Here is a 17,172-nt window from a genome sequence, read left to right as displayed (position 1 = left end):
TCAGTGCAGATAATTGCAACGTCAACATGATTTGAAATTGGAATGCATGGAATGCACAGAACACATTGCCAGTGCATTGTAGTAAATATACATGTATTGGAAGATATATTTTTATGCACACTTGTATTTCAGCTTAGAGGTACACCTGTGTATTACATGTAAACCTGACTCTTTTTTTCAGACTTTGCAGCATGGAAACTATGTTGGTTACATCTTTAGGAGTTTGCAAAGATATTAGTTACATCTTAAGGTGACAGTTGTTCCTTGTGTCTTCCAGGCTCACTGCGAGTGCAAGCAGGGCTATGTAGACCTGGTGGAGGGTCAGGGCTGCGGCTTGATTGACATCTGTCAACACGACAACCCGTGCCACAAGAACGCCAACTGCACCACCGTGGCGCCAGGGCAGACAGAGTAAGTTTATTCCTTCCTTTCTTGGTTCTGACCCTTGTAGTGCCTAGTGGCTCATAAGTCGAAAAGTTCCCTTGTTGTTTCAGCAGAAAAATTTTTACAGGGAGGGGTTGCAAGCCCTTCCCCTCGAACGTGCTTGAGGCACCTCCTTGAATGCGGGACCCCATTTTACGTCCCTTCCAAAAGACGGGTGCAGCCCCATCCGAGATGCCCCTCCCACAATTTGAACAATTCCCACATTAGCTCAACTATGAGGCTGCTATAGTGCTAGCAGTAGAGCTGCAGGGATGTCCCAGACAGAGTAAGTGCGCCGCTTGAAAAATCGATACTTATCCCGACAAGAGATTACAGGGAAGCCGACAAATGTTTCACAGTTGATACCCCCGAACATCCTGCGAAAGGTGATGGCTTACCCCAGAAGCCTGTCCTTTCACTGGGGATCAGAACCGGTTATGTATGCCTCCATTAGTTTTATTGATGGCCTCTGTACGTCAGCCTGACAAATGCCCTGCCCCCTTGATGTAGTTTGTCATGAAAAATGACAGATTTCAACTGAAAAGGAAATAAAAGACAAGTTTTATGCAATCTGTAGTTTCTTGTTCTTCTTATGAAATAGTGTTAATTTGAGATCTGTACTCCACTTTGTATCTAGTATGAATAATAGCATGAAAGATCATCTGTGTTCGTAAATGACATTGTGAAAAGGCTAAACATTACATAACCAACACTGAAATAATCGGGACTTAACCAAGTTTTGGGCTGACGCAATCTTGTACACTTTAGATAAGTCCCTGTAACCCAACTTTTGTCAGGCCTTTTCAGGTACATTGTATTCAGCCATAGGCTGAGGTTGTTTAATTTGATTAATTTGAAAATAGAGGGTCACCTGCGGAACTTAGTAGAATACTGAACGCTTTTTGATGCACACTGTACTAGTGCATGGGTACTTTATCGTATACTGTAATAAGCATTCATTTTTACTCCCTAAAATTATTATCTATTCGAAAATAACTCCCCCCTCTGGAGTTTAGGACTCCTTTAAGTTTGAACAGACATGTTTCTATAACTACAGCTTTACGTCGTCTTCTCACCATTTTTTCTCACTTTCTTCCTTAAAGGTGTGTCTGCAAATTGGGGTACGTGGGAGATGGTATCAACTGCTACGGAAACATCTTGGAGGTGAGGTATTGTCTGTCAGACGTCTTAATGATATCTCTTCCTCGGTCTTGCCTGATAAGATCTGTGTTCTTGCTGACATTTACTCTACAGTGCGTCTACGACAGTAATGCAAACAGCTTGCAAATCTGCTACTTAATCTAATGTGCCAGAAAAACTCTTTGGCATAAGTGGGCCATGGCTATATGTGCAATTCGGTGTGAAATGTGTCTTGTGAGATGCTTCTTGAACACACAGTGTTGTTTTTGGCCCACCTCAACTCGTTTGTGCTCACTCAGAGTTTGGATAAGACTTTCCACACAGTTGAGAGTAACAACTGTGTGAAATTGAAAAGTCAGCCGCATTAACTTTCTTGACTGTGAAGGTCGGAGTGATGGTTTGGGTTGATGAAGCTGTGCGGTAATTTGGGAGTCTGTAAAATAATTAGGTACTGAGTGATGTGATTAAAGGAGGGCTGATCAAAGCATCCACGTTCCAATTATGAACTTCGTCTGTCTTGATGTCAGTCTCATTATTCTGTCATTTGGGAAATTGGATTATGGAGCAACATGCTACCCTTGGACTTGGACCAAAATGGATGTGCGGTGCCCATTCTAATGACAGCAATTACAATTAGTGCCACTCCGGCTTAGCAAGTTATAGGTATGCTTGCCTGATACGGACTGATTGGGTCTTCAAGCTATTAGTGGTAACGTCAACTCTTATAAGTCTGCCAGGTATGCTAAGACTGTCATTGAAAAAAAGTTAAGAAGTTAAAGACATCCAATTACGCAGCATCAGTAATCCCTGAGTTATGCACACTTTAGATATCAATGTCTTCAAGACTTTAATTCTTGAGTCTTAAAAAAATGAATTTTTTATGTCTTTGGGCACCCAGCGGAATTATGAGAGTTGACATCATATTCGGGCGAACTTTAAACTTGATTCATGGTGCACGGCTTGAATTACAGCTAACTTGGTCAATTGAAATGTATCTAGCTGTTAGCCACTGCCCAAGGCTAACCGTTATTTTGGTTTCCATTAGATAGAAGGTTGGGGTTTTCCACGCACCTTAGCTTGAATGATGCGTCCGTGTTGTGTATCATATCTCCACCTTGAATCTTGAACCAGTATTTATTAGCTAGCCTGTGGCATTTATTAGTGAGTGTGGCATTTATTTTTTCTCCAAGCTGTTGCACAGCAATATATAGAAAAATGCACAAGAAAACAATTACTCAAGTAAGTGGATAGATTTTGTAAACAGACGTATCAGGTAGCATCCACTATACCTTTAGTCAGTGACTGACGGTTTGCAAACATCTAATTGATCTTGTGTATCTTATTACCTGGCTGTCTACCCTTCATCTGAAAAAAATATGTTAGACCCAAAGACGTGTAAAATTCTGCCTACAAAAGTCCCACCTGGAGAGACTTTTTGTTATGCCACAGGAGTGCATCTTCCCCCTTGAACACTTTACTTACCAGAGAGTTGCATAATTGATTGTAAAGTATTGCTTGTATTGGGGAATCAGTCAAGCACAGTGCCCGCTGTCTTGTTGAAGTTGACTCATTGGCAGAATTGATCACGGCTACCAAGAGTAAGCCAGGCAAATCCGCAGTACGCCCGGTCTAGTCCAGGTTATCAGGAGCACTGGTGACAGACAAAATCAGAAGTAATTGTTAGATATATGAGAAGGAATAACGCTACTCAAGGGCTCGCTAAAGGGTGTGGATATCAACCATGCTGGGTATCGCTTACCCTACAGAAATGTTTCTGAAAAATGTTGAATAGATTCACAACATCAGGTGGCTATAGTTCCTTGCTCTTTAGAGAGGCTTTTGGATTTGGCTTTCTATGATTGTCAACTATGAGGAATAGAAGTGAATCACAAACACACAGTTAAAGAAGACACATTGATGGTAGTTCTAGTTCCTTTCTTTTTAGAAAGGCCTTTCGATTTGGCTTTCTATGATTGTCAACTAGATGGAGAAAAGCATTGAATCACCAAAACACACATCTAAAGAAGACACATTGATGTGACGGTGTGATAGCCCTCGTTTGATAAAACTTTAAAGAACCGTGCTGACCCCTTGCATGTTAAATGCGATGATGGTTAAGACAGATGGCGGTATGTTTAGTCGAACTCAACGATTTTCCATTACAATGGCTCTTTGATTTCTTGATGAAGTTATTTACCAGATGAAGATGGCTGTCAGCCCCGATCAAAGATGTGTCCGAGAGACCTTTTGTAATGAGTGGCTATTCATCATCATGAGAGGACATTGATCCAAGCGGAAGGCTGCTTGATTGAAAATGAATAGTCCGTGCAAGTAACAGGGCAGCACTGATGCTGAGGTATTGAGGCAGTTCACCTATCGGAAAAGCATTCCAAGCGATGTCAGTCCAGGGAAATTCCTTTAATGCCTGTCTTTTCTGCTTGTCTCTGAAATGTGTAAGTTTGGAAGGTCAAGTTTGGAAGGTCACATCAGTTGAAATATGTTAATACTGCAAATCTTGAAACTTTAGCGGTGGTTTCCTTGTCCAGATTTTCTCGATGATCTCTCCAGTACACATGACGCCGCAAATATGCCTCCTTTGTATGACTACTGTACTGTTGAATTGCTTCAACCACGAATTTAGAATGCCCTGAAAACCTTCTTTTTCCTTTTACCACAAAATAAAACCAGCTTAGGAGCAAAAGTATGAATTTAAAGTTCCTCCATCATGGAGACAACAGATAAGAAGTTACACTTTGGCCTCACAAACTCGAAAATATTTCTCTCTTGACAATATTGGGTCCTGATGATGACCTTAAAGGCAGTGACATATTTTGCTTTAAACTGAAACAGTAACATTTTTAGATGGCATTGCATGTGACAGGATACACTTCAGTAAGCAGTTGAAACCTATTGGATGGATGTTCCCAAACAGATCCTCTGACGAGCACTTGAACATTTTTCTTCCTTAAAGTTGCATCAAAAGTTTTGAATCTAAGAGTGGTGTGCTCGCCTCAATGTCAAAGCTTTTAAAGCATAGCCTCCAGGGATTGCTTGGCATCAGTGCATGTTCACGCAATCATACATCATTGAACTGTGCAGGGAAAGGTCTGACCGCACACTTACTTTGTGTGCTGTCAGCGGAAAGGTCCCCACCCTTCCCGTTCCAGAGAGGGCTGCTGTCTTGAATAGATAGACTGATTGCACCCGGGGAAATTTACTGATTCACCAGGCTGACTTGGGATTTGCTAACTGGGTGTTTTTTAAATGGGCTGGGTTGTGGTGTCACACTGTTGCTATGGCAACTGAGCTGCAACGTCTCGGTCACAGTCCTGAACTTCTGATTCCTGAATTTGTAAACATTTCTTGCATCCAAACGATTCTGAAATTTCATCAAGAAGTTCTTCACAACATAAGGGAGTCCTGTAGGAAAAATCCTTTTAGTAAAGTTTGGAAACTTGTTAAAGTGTCTTCAAGTTACTACAAGTTGTATAGTTTTTTGAGAACATTGAGATCATGCTAAACAGTTTCCTATGCCGGTTCATGAAGTAACATAGCAAGTGCAGTTTTGCAGTGTTATGGCAATCAAGCACAACGTGTTACCCTCAAAGTGCAAAATATGTACCAATTGAAAGACAAAATGCCATACAACTAGAAAAGTTGCCTGTTATGAGAAAGTGGGAGAGCTTTCGTTTTTCCTCACGATTCATAGAATTCTCTTGCGTTTCCAGCGCATCTCGGAGTTGAACAACGAGGATGGGGGACCACTGCGAGGCCACCTCGTGTACAGCAGTATCCTGCTGCAGAGCGCCTTTGCCAGGACACTGACAAGGAACGGGCCTTTCACAGTCTTCATTCCCAACGATGCTGCATTCCAGAACAAGTTTGATGTGAGCAAAGTTTGTGAAACAGTCTGTTCAAAACGTTCCTTTGATCTTAGATATGATAAATACCTTTGCTTGCCTCTTGCTATAGATTCACAGTATGAATATTTACAGAAACAATATGGATAACTTTCATGTGATCAATAATTTCAATTTGGGCCCATGGGACTTTTTCAGTCGACTTTGATGATATAAAAGGTCGATGCATGACTTTTGTGGTACAGTATATGCAAAAAATTAATGTAATTCAGATCAGAGTAATCTTGTGTGTGTTTTTTCAGCAGCTTTCTTGTTAGAGAAGTATTCATCCGTGAGTAATGATATCCCTTACCATACCAGGTTGTTCGACTTGTGAGTGATCTCCCCAAGGCCCAGCACCTTGCCAAACTGCACATACTACCTGGACACTTAACAGCACATCAACTTAACACCACCAACAATGTCTTTAACCTGGAGGGACTAGGCATGGAGATAGAACCAAATAAGGTAACGAAAGAGATACTATCAGGACACTCAAATTTATGGTCTCGGTTCTCAGACATTTTAACCTCTTCCCTCCTGCCTAACCCGGTAACCAATACAGTTTCCGTGCCAACCGTCTTCCTTAGTAAGCCAAAGGTTAAAGTAACTATTATCAATAAAAATTCAGGAACAGGCCAAGATGAAAACAGAGGCCTGACTTCCAAACTCCACTCTGACGATATTCACACCCTGAAACTCTCAGGAGTCTGTTTACATGCTGTTGTTCAAGTTTACCTTTTTTTTTTAAAATTCAGAGAACCAATAAATTAGATTGGTGGCCTAAAGACACATTGGTATGCATGGCTAGAACAGGAGATGGTTGGTTTCATGTATTGGTGAACACTGTCTTCAATGCTGCATGTATTGAGCAATCTTTTGACATTTCTCTCTGTAGCACTGCATACATATATTCAATAAACAGGCAGAAAAGGAGAAAATTTACGGCGGTTCATAGATGTGGGTGATTGGAGATAAATATTGATAGTGGCTCCTTCATTTGTAGTAAAATTTCACAGTTGACCCTTTGAATAGAGGGCAGTTAATTTTGGAGATAATCATGATTGCGTCTCCCTTGCCTTCGTCAGGTGTGATATTTGGGTTAGCGATCAGGAGACTCTTTGAATGATATCAGATTGTAATTAAAAAGTCCAATGCTGTTGTAAAGATAAAAAAGTTTTGCTTAATTGCTCCGTTTTTTTATTGGTAATTTTTACTAATCAATATAATAGAAAGGTAATAGACGACACAGATTTACAGTTGGTTTTGACCCTAGTTCCCCCCAGGCCAGGAAGTTTCCTTGCTGTTTTAGTAGCAGCCTGAGGGTATATTTTTACAGAGAGGGCTTACTAGCGTGCTTGAGGCAAGTCTTCGAACACGTGACCCTCATTTTACATCCCTTGCAAAAGACGGGTACAACCCCAACTGAGATGTCTTGACCCAGGATTGAACCAGGGTCTCCCAGTTAACGACTAATTGGAACCAGCAGGAGCTCAACTGTGAGGCTGCTACAGGTTGAGCTATAAGTTTCAAAAGATCTGTGATTAACAAGTCCTAGAAGACACTTAGGTCGTTGCCCTTTCAGGCTTTGAGAACAGAGAGAAGTGCAGCCCATCTGTATGGACATGTTGACATGTGGTAACTGTTCACGGACTGTTTTGTGTGTACGGCAGAAAAGCTTTTAGCGTCAAGCTTTGTTAGGCTCTCCCAGTGCGTCTTGCATTCAAAGTGCCATCATCCATTCTTCTCCGTTGCCCAAATGATGTGCTGCCTTTGCAAATAGTCATGACTTATTCCTGAGAATTCTCACTAAAAGCAATGGGCCATCTGTCATCTCTGTGTGGAGTTGATCCCTTTCTGCAAGGAGACAGCGGCAGACTCTGTCATCTCTGAAGTCCCCGTCTTAATTTTATTGGCACCCTTAAGATGGAGCCGCACTTGAAAGCATCCAAGGACGTTTTCATGGGTTCCTGTGGGAAAAGATAACACTTTTACTGGGAGGAAGGCAACGACGGAGAAAGGTCAAGAGTCGTGAATCATCAAAGAAAGCTTTCAAGTTCTTTTCCTCTCTGCTGTTGTGACACTGTTAGGGTCACTGGCAGTTTACGGGGCTCGACACCTATAGCTAGATTTATTGTCCGTGCCTTATCCAGAGAAAAGTAAGCCCCAAATGTCGTATTTTTGAACCAGAGACAATTACTGCTGACAGCAGTGTGTGCAAAAAGAATTGAATCATCAGTCATGCATGGTTTTGTTGATCTGATGTTTTATGGAAGAGTCTTACCTGAAGCACAATTTGTACATAGATCTTTATGACAGTTGGTGCAATGTGGCTCAGATACCTCCTCAGCAGACTTTTCTGAAGCACAATTCTCACCTACATTTAGATCTTTATGACAGTTGGTGCAATGTGGCTCAGATAACCTCGCAGACTTTTCTAAAAGTAAGATGTACTGGTTATGTACAATGACCGTTATTCCAAACAGTATGATAAGCTTGAGTTTCCGCCTCTGGCAGAAGACAGTAACTTTGCATGTACTTACTAGAAAGCCGCACAACTGAAGACTTTTGTTATCATTGACACCAAAATGTTTCAGCTACTGTAACACTAACAGATTGTCCCAAGAGATTCATCACCACATCAAGGTGTCCTGATATGCTGTGGTGTCAGTTGATGGAGCTTTAGGTTTCAATGTTGGTAAAAGAAAGAAACTTTGTCTTTTAAATTGTTCTTACCAGAGTTCCCCGCAACAAGACTTTGTAGGAATGCATATTTTGAAGTCTAACGCTGGAGGAAAAATATGCTACTGTAACAGTATTACAAAGACTGATGAACTTTCACGACAGCTTTTGTTGATGTTTGCAGCATGACACTTTCCTGCGTGTCCGTCTTCTTGGGACCAACGTCAAGTCCAAGATGGTGTTTCCCGACATTGTTGCAGCCAATGGGCTGATCCACGTGATCGACACAGTTATGGACATGGACTCTGTGGTACCCAGTATGCCAGAGGTAAGGCTTAGATAAACAGACTGAAACAGTCTTTCTGAATCAAAGTTGAACTGCGATTGACACAAAAATTGGACTTACCCAAATTTTCAACTGACTAGCTCCAGTCTTTATCAAGGAATGAGCAATCCACTGCTTCTGTGACGTCGCGTTATGCAGATAGAACATGTGACTCTGTTGAGGTATGGTTGTAGAGCCGGATGTAGATGGCTTCTTTTATTCCTCTTGCAAAAAAGACCGGAGCTACATGACTGTGATTGGTCGAAAATTTAAGTAATATAATTCCAATTTTTGCGTGTTGGCAATTGCCGTTCAACTTTGATTCAGAATGACTTCTACCAACACAGATGAACTTTCAAGTGAAGAAACAATCTTGGTATCGTTTGTAGCTCATAGCTTGTTCTTGTCAGAAAGAGCTCTGGGAATTTCCCCAGGACAATAAAGCTGTATATACTGTACATACCATCTGTCTTATCTGTTACGACCAGTGAAAGACTAGCTCAACTGTTTATGAAGTTCATTAGAGATATACTGGTTCGAAATAATTTTCCCTTTCAAATCACTAGTAAACCACCTTATGGTGTAACACTCGTAATCCACCAGCATGTTGTACTCAGTGTCAAACTCATTATTCTAAGATGGTAGATTGTGCTCTTACACAATTATCTTACCTTTTCAGTTGTGATAGCAAAGCCATTAGCCTGTCAACTTGGGTTAGTTTTAGTTAATGTGATTTTACTCGGCTGTTACCAGCTGTGGATGTGTTAGGAATAACCTCACATGAACTTGTTTCCTCTCCAGGCTACACTAAAGGAGTTGATTGAGGTGGAAGGCAAATACAACCGGATGGAAGGGTTGTTAAAGGTAGGAAAATGTCTCACCAAATGCCCCTAGCAGGCTTTACGCTAGGATTTATAGACAGGGGTCCAAAAATTGTGGAGGGGGGAACCAGTCAAACCCCAATGGGCATATATATTGATTAATAAGCAACTGGTAGCCTTGCATATTAATCAAGTTACATTCTGTCCCAGTGTGGGCAGTGTGTGTATGTGGAACACATGTACATGCATATGACATTGTATGTAATTAAAAGGGAAACAGGTGTGTCCGCTGAAAAAAGAGGGCCTCTAAAGTCCTGAGTTGAAATCCAGAAGACACCCTGACACCCTGCTAGCTACTATTATCACGTCTAGGTGTCCTAATGTACATTAATATCCGCCAGGTTTTCATCGCCCGTGATCCGAAGATTATCCCTTAGGAGCCATTTGTTATGACTTACCATTGATACAGGAAATTTAATAGCAGCAGTCAGCACATTACAGCACTTAGTGGCAGCCAGGCCGTGATTATTTCTCCTTTTTGGCAAGCTGAACAATCCCTTAATTGATGCTGTACGCTGCTGAAATTATGCCAGTAAGTTTTTGCGCATTAGAGTAAAAGGAATCAGCACAATAAATCCTGCCTTCTAGGGGAATTTTGTAAATGGATTTGAGCTGGTACCATAAATATTTTTGATCTACACGATGATAGGGATTTGAACATGATTGTTTAAAAGGTCCATTTGGTGATATCCCATTGTGTAAAAGAAAAGGTGCTAACGGTATTACTGATAAGGAACAGGCATCGTAGTTCAGAGTAATGGAACTCTTAAAATTGCAGCATTAGTAATCCCCGAGATATGCACACGGGAGACTTGAGATATCCAGGTTTCCAAGACATTCTTGAGAATGCCTCGATAACACATTTCTTTTATGTGGCAGGCAGTCTTAGGGTAACTGGCAAGATTATAAGAGTTGACGTTGACTTATCTTTCCTATAAGTTGGGTACAAAATCTGCTACTTTTGAGTAATCAGAAAGTTTAAGACAAAAGTAAGCACACAGCCCACTTACTATGCAAAATGTCTATGACATTTCATTCACTGCTAAGCTGTTGTGTTGGGCTGAGGGGTAGTTATACTGGCTATATAGATGCAGATACAGACAGATACAGGTGCTGGCTTCAAACCCTACAGTAATGAATGTAGAAACTTATACATGTAGTACACAAGACACATATTTGTTATATACGCTATTTGTAGTGTTTACTTGTTCTCTTGCAAGTAGCCCCCAGGCACGAATTTGCAAATAAAATCATTAAGCCATGAATTGTTAGTAATATGTTTTGTCTGAAATCTTTGCACCAGCTTGTAGGAATGGCTGAGATGTTTGACAAGCCAGGACCCTTCACCGTCTTCGCGCCCAATAACGGAGCCTGGGACTCCCTGCCCCAGGGCACTCTGGACTACCTAATGTCGGAAGAGGTGAGATTGCGACGGTTCCATTGATTACTTTGGGTCATCATCATCGGTGTGAAAATGCCATTACGTGGACAGTGTTTCGAGTGGAATTAATTAAGCTGAATTTTATGGCAGTCATCTTGGTTGATTAGAAAGGAATATTGGACACCTGTAGGCTACTATTACCCACTGCTAATCTCCTTGTAAAGGGAGTGTATCGTTTTTCTGAGATTGAATTTTTCTGATGTAACGGGTCTCTAGATCTTTGTTTGTTTGTTTCTTTTTTTAAAGGGGCTCTCACAAAAAAACTGAAGAATCAGGCCTTTATGGTGCATACTACGACATATTATTATGTAAAACTTTGAAAACTCATTTGATGACTTTTATAAGACTTGAAAGAATGTTTGGAAGAAGGAAATATAGTACAGCTCTATATGACATCACTGAGAGTAATTAAGTATGACTACTTAAAGATTTTTAAAGCTGTTGTTGAAATTCTGGAATTGGAGATGTGTTTTTGAGAACCCCACAGGACATTGTTACCGTAGCCCTTGAGCATAGACATTGTATTGGAAGGGACCACAATTATAGTAAGACCTTCCGTCTGGACATACTATTACGACGGCATTATGTCCGCTCAACGGACGGCCAGAAGTAACTTTTAAGTTGATAGATGTCCTGAAATTGGGGATCCATGTTTGAAAACCTCAAAGGACAGAGTTAAACTTGGTTTGATGGCAGGGACCACAGTTGTAAGATTTTCTGTCTGGTCGTACTACAAACTAAGCAAAGGCATTATGTCTGCTCAAGGGGCTGACAGAGGTAAATTTCAGAAGTTGATAGATGTCCTGAAATTGGGAATCCATGTTTGAAAACCTCAAAGGACAGAGTTAGACTTGGTTTGACAGCAGGGACCACAGTAGTGAGACTTTCTGTCTGGTCGTATTACAAATGTAACAAAGGCATTAGGTCTACTCAACGACTGCCAAAGCTGAAGTTTCCAGAGTTGATAGATGTTCTGAAATTGGAGACCCATGCCTGGAAACCTCAGAAGACATAGTTTAGCTTTATTTGATGACAGTGTATTGGAAGGGACCACAGTAGTAAGACTTTCTGTCTGGACGTATCATTACAAAGGCATTATGTCTGCTCAAGGGGCTGCCAAAGGTATATTTTAGAAGTTGATAGATTGTCCTGAAATTGGGAATCCATGTTTGAAAACCTCAAAGGACATAGTTAAACTTGGTTTGACGGCAGGGACCACAGTTGTAAGATTTTCTGTCTGGTCGTATTACAAACTAAACAAAGGCATTTTGTCTGTTCAAGGACTGCCAAAGCTGAAGTTTCCAAAGTAAATCGATGATCTGGAATTGGAGATCTATGTCTGAGAAGCTCAAAAGACATTGCTCAACTTTGTTTAAAGAATTTGGTTTATATTTAAGGGACCACAGTAGTAATATTTTCTGTCTGGATGTATCATTACAAAGGCACTATGTCTGCTCAACAGCTGCCAAAGCCAAAATCCCTTCCCTCATGGTAATTTTTCTTTTTTTGTGTGGATATTTTCTGGCTGGATAAACTATATACCAGAGCTCTATGAACTGCCATCATTAAGTTCCCAAATTTGATAGATGATTTCCCCGATGCCCCATGTGCGGCGCCTACCATGTTGGATGGACTTCATCAGGAAGGGTTACAGATTAATGTCCGGAGTGACGGATGTGTTAGATTAACAGCTTCAGTCCATTATCTGCACTAATCAGCCCTCACACTGCTGGGGAACAGCCTGCTGAACTGTAGCCCGAATTTTGTGGGTAATGGATTTTCCATTAAAAAGTGATTGAGTTGTCGATACTCCTACTTCTTGATGGATGGCCTTGTTGGTAGTTGTCTCCACCAAGGCTTGCCTGTGTCTGTGAATGACAGAGGACTGTTGAGGATCCATACTCATGCATAACCATGCTGGTTCCATGCACGAAAACACCTGCTCTGATGGGGAGATTGACCCCAGGTGACCTCTTTTCATCGGCGATCTCCTCTTGGAGAAACAAATTATTCTCCATGTTTCTTGATTTGCAGAGTTTTGATAAACCTTTTTAGATTTTTAATAAAGTTTTCTCAGAATATACTACTACAGTAAAACATACAAGTGACCACATACAAGAACATCCTGGCCAATGAGACCACTTTTTGGTGGTCCCTTAGATAATTTTTCCCATTGACACAAGCATTAAGAATCCTGGCTATATATAGTGACCACCACATAGACCAGATTTTATCAGTCCCAGGAGTGGTCTTCTTGGGCAGGTTTGACTGTAAATCTTTAATCAGTTAATTATCATACTTTTAAAGAATATTGGTACTGTAGATGAATCACAGATTTATACAATTTTTAATCATTGTTCGTTATTCTTTTCTTATAGGGGAAGCCAAAGCTTAAGGCCATTTTGAAGAACCACATCATTGTCAACACCAAGGTAAGTCCCCAACCTTTCAACACCTACTTTGACTGTCAAATAAACCCTTCCACCTCACCAGTGGTTATCATTTCACAGAAATCAATATTTCTGTATCAGGAACAAAATTAAGAATTGTCCAGAACTAGATGGTCTGAGATGTTCCAAATGGAATCTTGGTACCATAAAGGTCAATGTCAAAAGAATGTGAGGAAAAAGTCGCCACCCTTCCATGAATAGTAAAGCGTCCAGTTCGTCATATCTCGATGTAATTGTATTCTGGGTCAAAGCCAGTGGCAAGTAAATGCTGCCCTATCGATTGCCTAATCCAGTCCCTATTTAAGATTCTCGCCTCTCTCTCGATGACTATGGAAGTGTGGTATTGGCAATTTTCCGACGGAAGAAGAGTAACCGACAAGGCTATGACAGGGCATTCGTCTTCATGTTCCCAGCGATTGATAGTGTGATAATGCAGTCAGCTGTGCAGAAAGATAGATGTATAAGAGAACTCCGAAGGAAAGGCTGGTGCCCTTTAATTTTGAGAACCAATCTCCTCTGACGTACCTGAAGGCACTCTGAACTTTTGGATTGTCACGACAACAGTTGACGACTTCATGCATGCAAGGGTTACTGCAGGATAAGAGACAGAAAATAAGGTCTGTTAACCTAAGGCTGTGAAAGAATGAAAGTTAACCAGGTTTTTGAAAATGTTGATTTGGTTAGACTGCACAAATTTAATATTCTTGGTTCTCTCCGACATAAAAATTCTTAGCTTGAGGACATAATAAAAACAGAGGACTGGGAGAAAGAATGAACCTGACTATATTCACTGTCTCCCTAAAACTGTGTGTATTAGGGGTGGATACCGGTTCGGCTTAATAAGGTCCAAGTCCAAGTTTAGGTCCAGAGATTTAGGTTCAGGTCCGGACCTGAACCTGTACCTGATCCTGTCCAGTTGATATTTTGTTTTATTAGACCAATATTAAGCATAGAGAATTAATACTGACATGCACGACTAATAAAGTTTTTTGGTGAGAAGACTCAAGATAACAAGACGTGTTTGATATTTGAATGTTGCACTTATTTCAAATGCCTTTTTTGTCAGAGGGGAGACTCAAAACACTTTTTATCAAACAAAATAGACAAATGTATTTGTACTTTGTTCAGTTTTTTTTGGACTCAAGTTTTTGGCTTTCAGTTTTTTTGGACTCGGTTCTTGGATGTTAAAAAGGTCCGAATCAGGTCCAGCGAATCGGTATCCACCCCTAGTGTGTATCAATGTACACATTTTCCTCTCAGACTCTGTTTCCTGATATTATGATTTAGCATTATTTTTTCTAAGATTGAAAATCAAAGGAAACAAATTCGTGTAGCCTTTAAATTAATGAAAAAACAACAATTGGAAGGCTAAGGAGACTTCGAAGCAAGCAGACAGACAAAAAGGTTGTAAACAAGCATCTCGCCTGCAGCTTTGGCCTTGAAGTTAAATGAAGTTAAAAGAGTTCAAAATTGACATGAACAAATTAAAGCTCCTTAGTAACAACAGTTAAAGTGACATCCCAGTGCCACTGTGATTAATGAAAATGTGATGCAATCAATGTCACTGTAATATTGTTTCGTTATTAATTGCTTGCCATTACAGTGTGACAACATAACAGATTGCTATCATGCTTTCTTGTAGCTTTTAAGTTATAACTTGATTGCAATGCCATGCATGCAATCAATGCGATAATCAGGATGCATAGTTATGATATAATTAAGATTATGTTCTAACATTTGCCCTTTCTTTCATGTACATGCATTTGTTATGTGTGCAAGATAAGCATGGCCATCCATCATGCCATAGGGAAGTGATTCATTGTAGTAATTAGGAAACCTTGTTGTTCTGTAATTTGTCAAAATTGCACAAACAAGTTAGAAGAACATTTTGATAAATGAATAGATTACGGGAAACTTAACACTGAATTTATCTGTTATTGGAACAGAAATTTAATGGAAAATCTGCAGTCTGAGAATCATAGTCCCCCACCCAAATACCCTTAAGAAAAAGAAGTGACATTCCCCTACGTTTTCTTAGTTTAAAATCATTGTATGTTTCTGTAATTCTATGTTATCTATATGTTGATTGTAATTCTATATTATAATTACCTGTATTTTCTTGTCCTGGAAGAGTAGCTGTCACTTCAGTAAACAGCTTAAGAAGGCTTTATTACTCCAATAAACTCCAGGTACAATTGTAACTCCTATGTTTTTGTTAGGGAGTTCATCATCATATAGGTGACTTTTGCAATGCACATAGTGTGTAAGATTTGTTTTTGTTTATTTTCTTGCCCAGATTGAAGTTCAGGACTTGATCTTCATGCCGAGATTCACCACTCTTGAGAACATGGCCATCACTGTCTCCGTAACTGCCCAGGTGAGTTGCATTCTTTAAAAAAAGGTTAAGGTAAAGGTAAAGGTAGGCCTTCTTGAGGCCGTAAGGGCAGTTGTTTGTTATGCACTGTGTCTAGGGCAGGGTATATATATTGGAAGGCGTCTTCCACTGTCGTTTACCTCCCCAACCAGAGTCAGGTACCCATTTATACACCCGGTTGGACTTGGGCACATGGGCACAACATATCAGGATTTGAACACAGGACCTACACAACCATTACGCCAACAACGCATTCTTTAAGAAACTGGAATTGTCTTCCCAAGGTCTTTCACAACTCTCAAGAGGCTACTCCTGTGTGTAGCTAATAGCCCAAATAACTCAGCATAAAGCTGACTAGTACATTTCAAGGCCACACCAATTTACAGTCTTAAATACGCAGCTTGTACTTGTACTTACTGTACAAAACTGGTATGTTATACTTATCGCTGCAGTTATACTGGTTATGCAAAACAAATTAAACAAGCCAATTTGATTTGTTGGTTCTTGGATTTGATGATATAATACAAAAGTGGAAGAACAACATGGAAACAGAGGCTGAGGGAAAAGTTTATGCCTATACATAGTTTCATGTAGCGAGTATAGTCAGATACTGTAATTCACTTTATCCTCACGGTAGTAAAATTTCATGGTGTAAGGAAAATGGTCATTTTCACTGAACTTTAATTTCACGGAATGGCTGTGTGAAGGAATCATGAATAATTACAACAGGTTTTTCACAATGATGATAAGTTCACTGTACAGAGGTGACAGTGAAAACAGTGAACATAAAGTTACAGTGAAAGAAACAAGAATTAAGTTTTACTTTAAAAAGTCTGAGAACCAAGGAAAGGAATTGGTGTGGCCTAAATAGACCAAGTATAACCAGGTGTTCCAGGAACAGGATGATTAGGCCGTAGCTCTCAATGTGTTTCAATGCTTTCATGGGCAAAACTATAAAAGCAATCATTGCTGGAATAAAGTATGAAAGATCACGTAAAGTTTAAATGTTCCATGGTATCTGACTTTTCACAGTTATCTTTTCTGTGTGCTCCTTGATTCCACTAACTTTTATGTGAAGACACGGGTCGTAAACCGGACTATTTACGGATAAAATTGCTCTTGTTGAACGACCCCTACTCCAAGAAGAGGTTATTTGTCCACAAACTGTGCCGTTCCAAGCCCTACATTAGCAAGCCATTACCCCATCATCTCGGCATGGGCGGTGGATATCGCTCTAATAACACAGGATTAATGCTTCTCATTCAACCTCCCTCACCATTGTGAATGTCGAAGGTCCCTTAATGTCATCATATATATACCGAGGGGAGAGCGTAATATGCAAGATGAGTCGGGCGTAACCAAGCGTGGCCGTAACAGGCCGCGGGAATGGGCAGTGAGGGGACTTCCGTGCGGAGGGGCTAATCAGTGACATTAGGGAGATTGGTATTCATGGTCGTGCTGCAGCCTGCCCTGTTACAGGGGTTAATGCCGCTGCCGTGCGTGTTTCTTGTGCAATCAGCTGTGAATTGTGTGTTTGGAAGTCTTTATGGAGTTTGC

General features: G+C 40.5%; 1 protein-coding gene across 1 annotated transcript in view; it reads left to right on the top strand.

The window, feature by feature from the left end:
- The window catches only part of LOC136435121 (stabilin-2-like), a 138,308-nt gene that overhangs the window by 75,843 nt on the left and 45,293 nt on the right, over positions 1-17,172 (top strand). The window contains exons 7-15 of the mRNA XM_066428352.1: positions 278-411; positions 1,527-1,587; positions 5,292-5,450; positions 5,784-5,930; positions 8,329-8,472; positions 9,271-9,333; positions 10,654-10,770; positions 13,170-13,223; positions 15,538-15,618. Of these exons, the coding sequence (XP_066284449.1) occupies positions 278-411; positions 1,527-1,587; positions 5,292-5,450; positions 5,784-5,930; positions 8,329-8,472; positions 9,271-9,333; positions 10,654-10,770; positions 13,170-13,223; positions 15,538-15,618 (960 nt within the window). The remainder of the gene's footprint in view (positions 1-277; positions 412-1,526; positions 1,588-5,291; positions 5,451-5,783; positions 5,931-8,328; positions 8,473-9,270; positions 9,334-10,653; positions 10,771-13,169; positions 13,224-15,537; positions 15,619-17,172) is intronic.

This window comes from Branchiostoma lanceolatum, chromosome 5 (assembly GCF_035083965.1).
Source record: "Branchiostoma lanceolatum isolate klBraLanc5 chromosome 5, klBraLanc5.hap2, whole genome shotgun sequence".
NCBI lineage: Eukaryota > Metazoa > Chordata > Leptocardii > Amphioxiformes > Branchiostomatidae > Branchiostoma > Branchiostoma lanceolatum.
The sequence above is the reverse complement of the archived record's forward strand: the minus strand, read 5'-3'. Positions and strand labels throughout refer to the sequence as shown.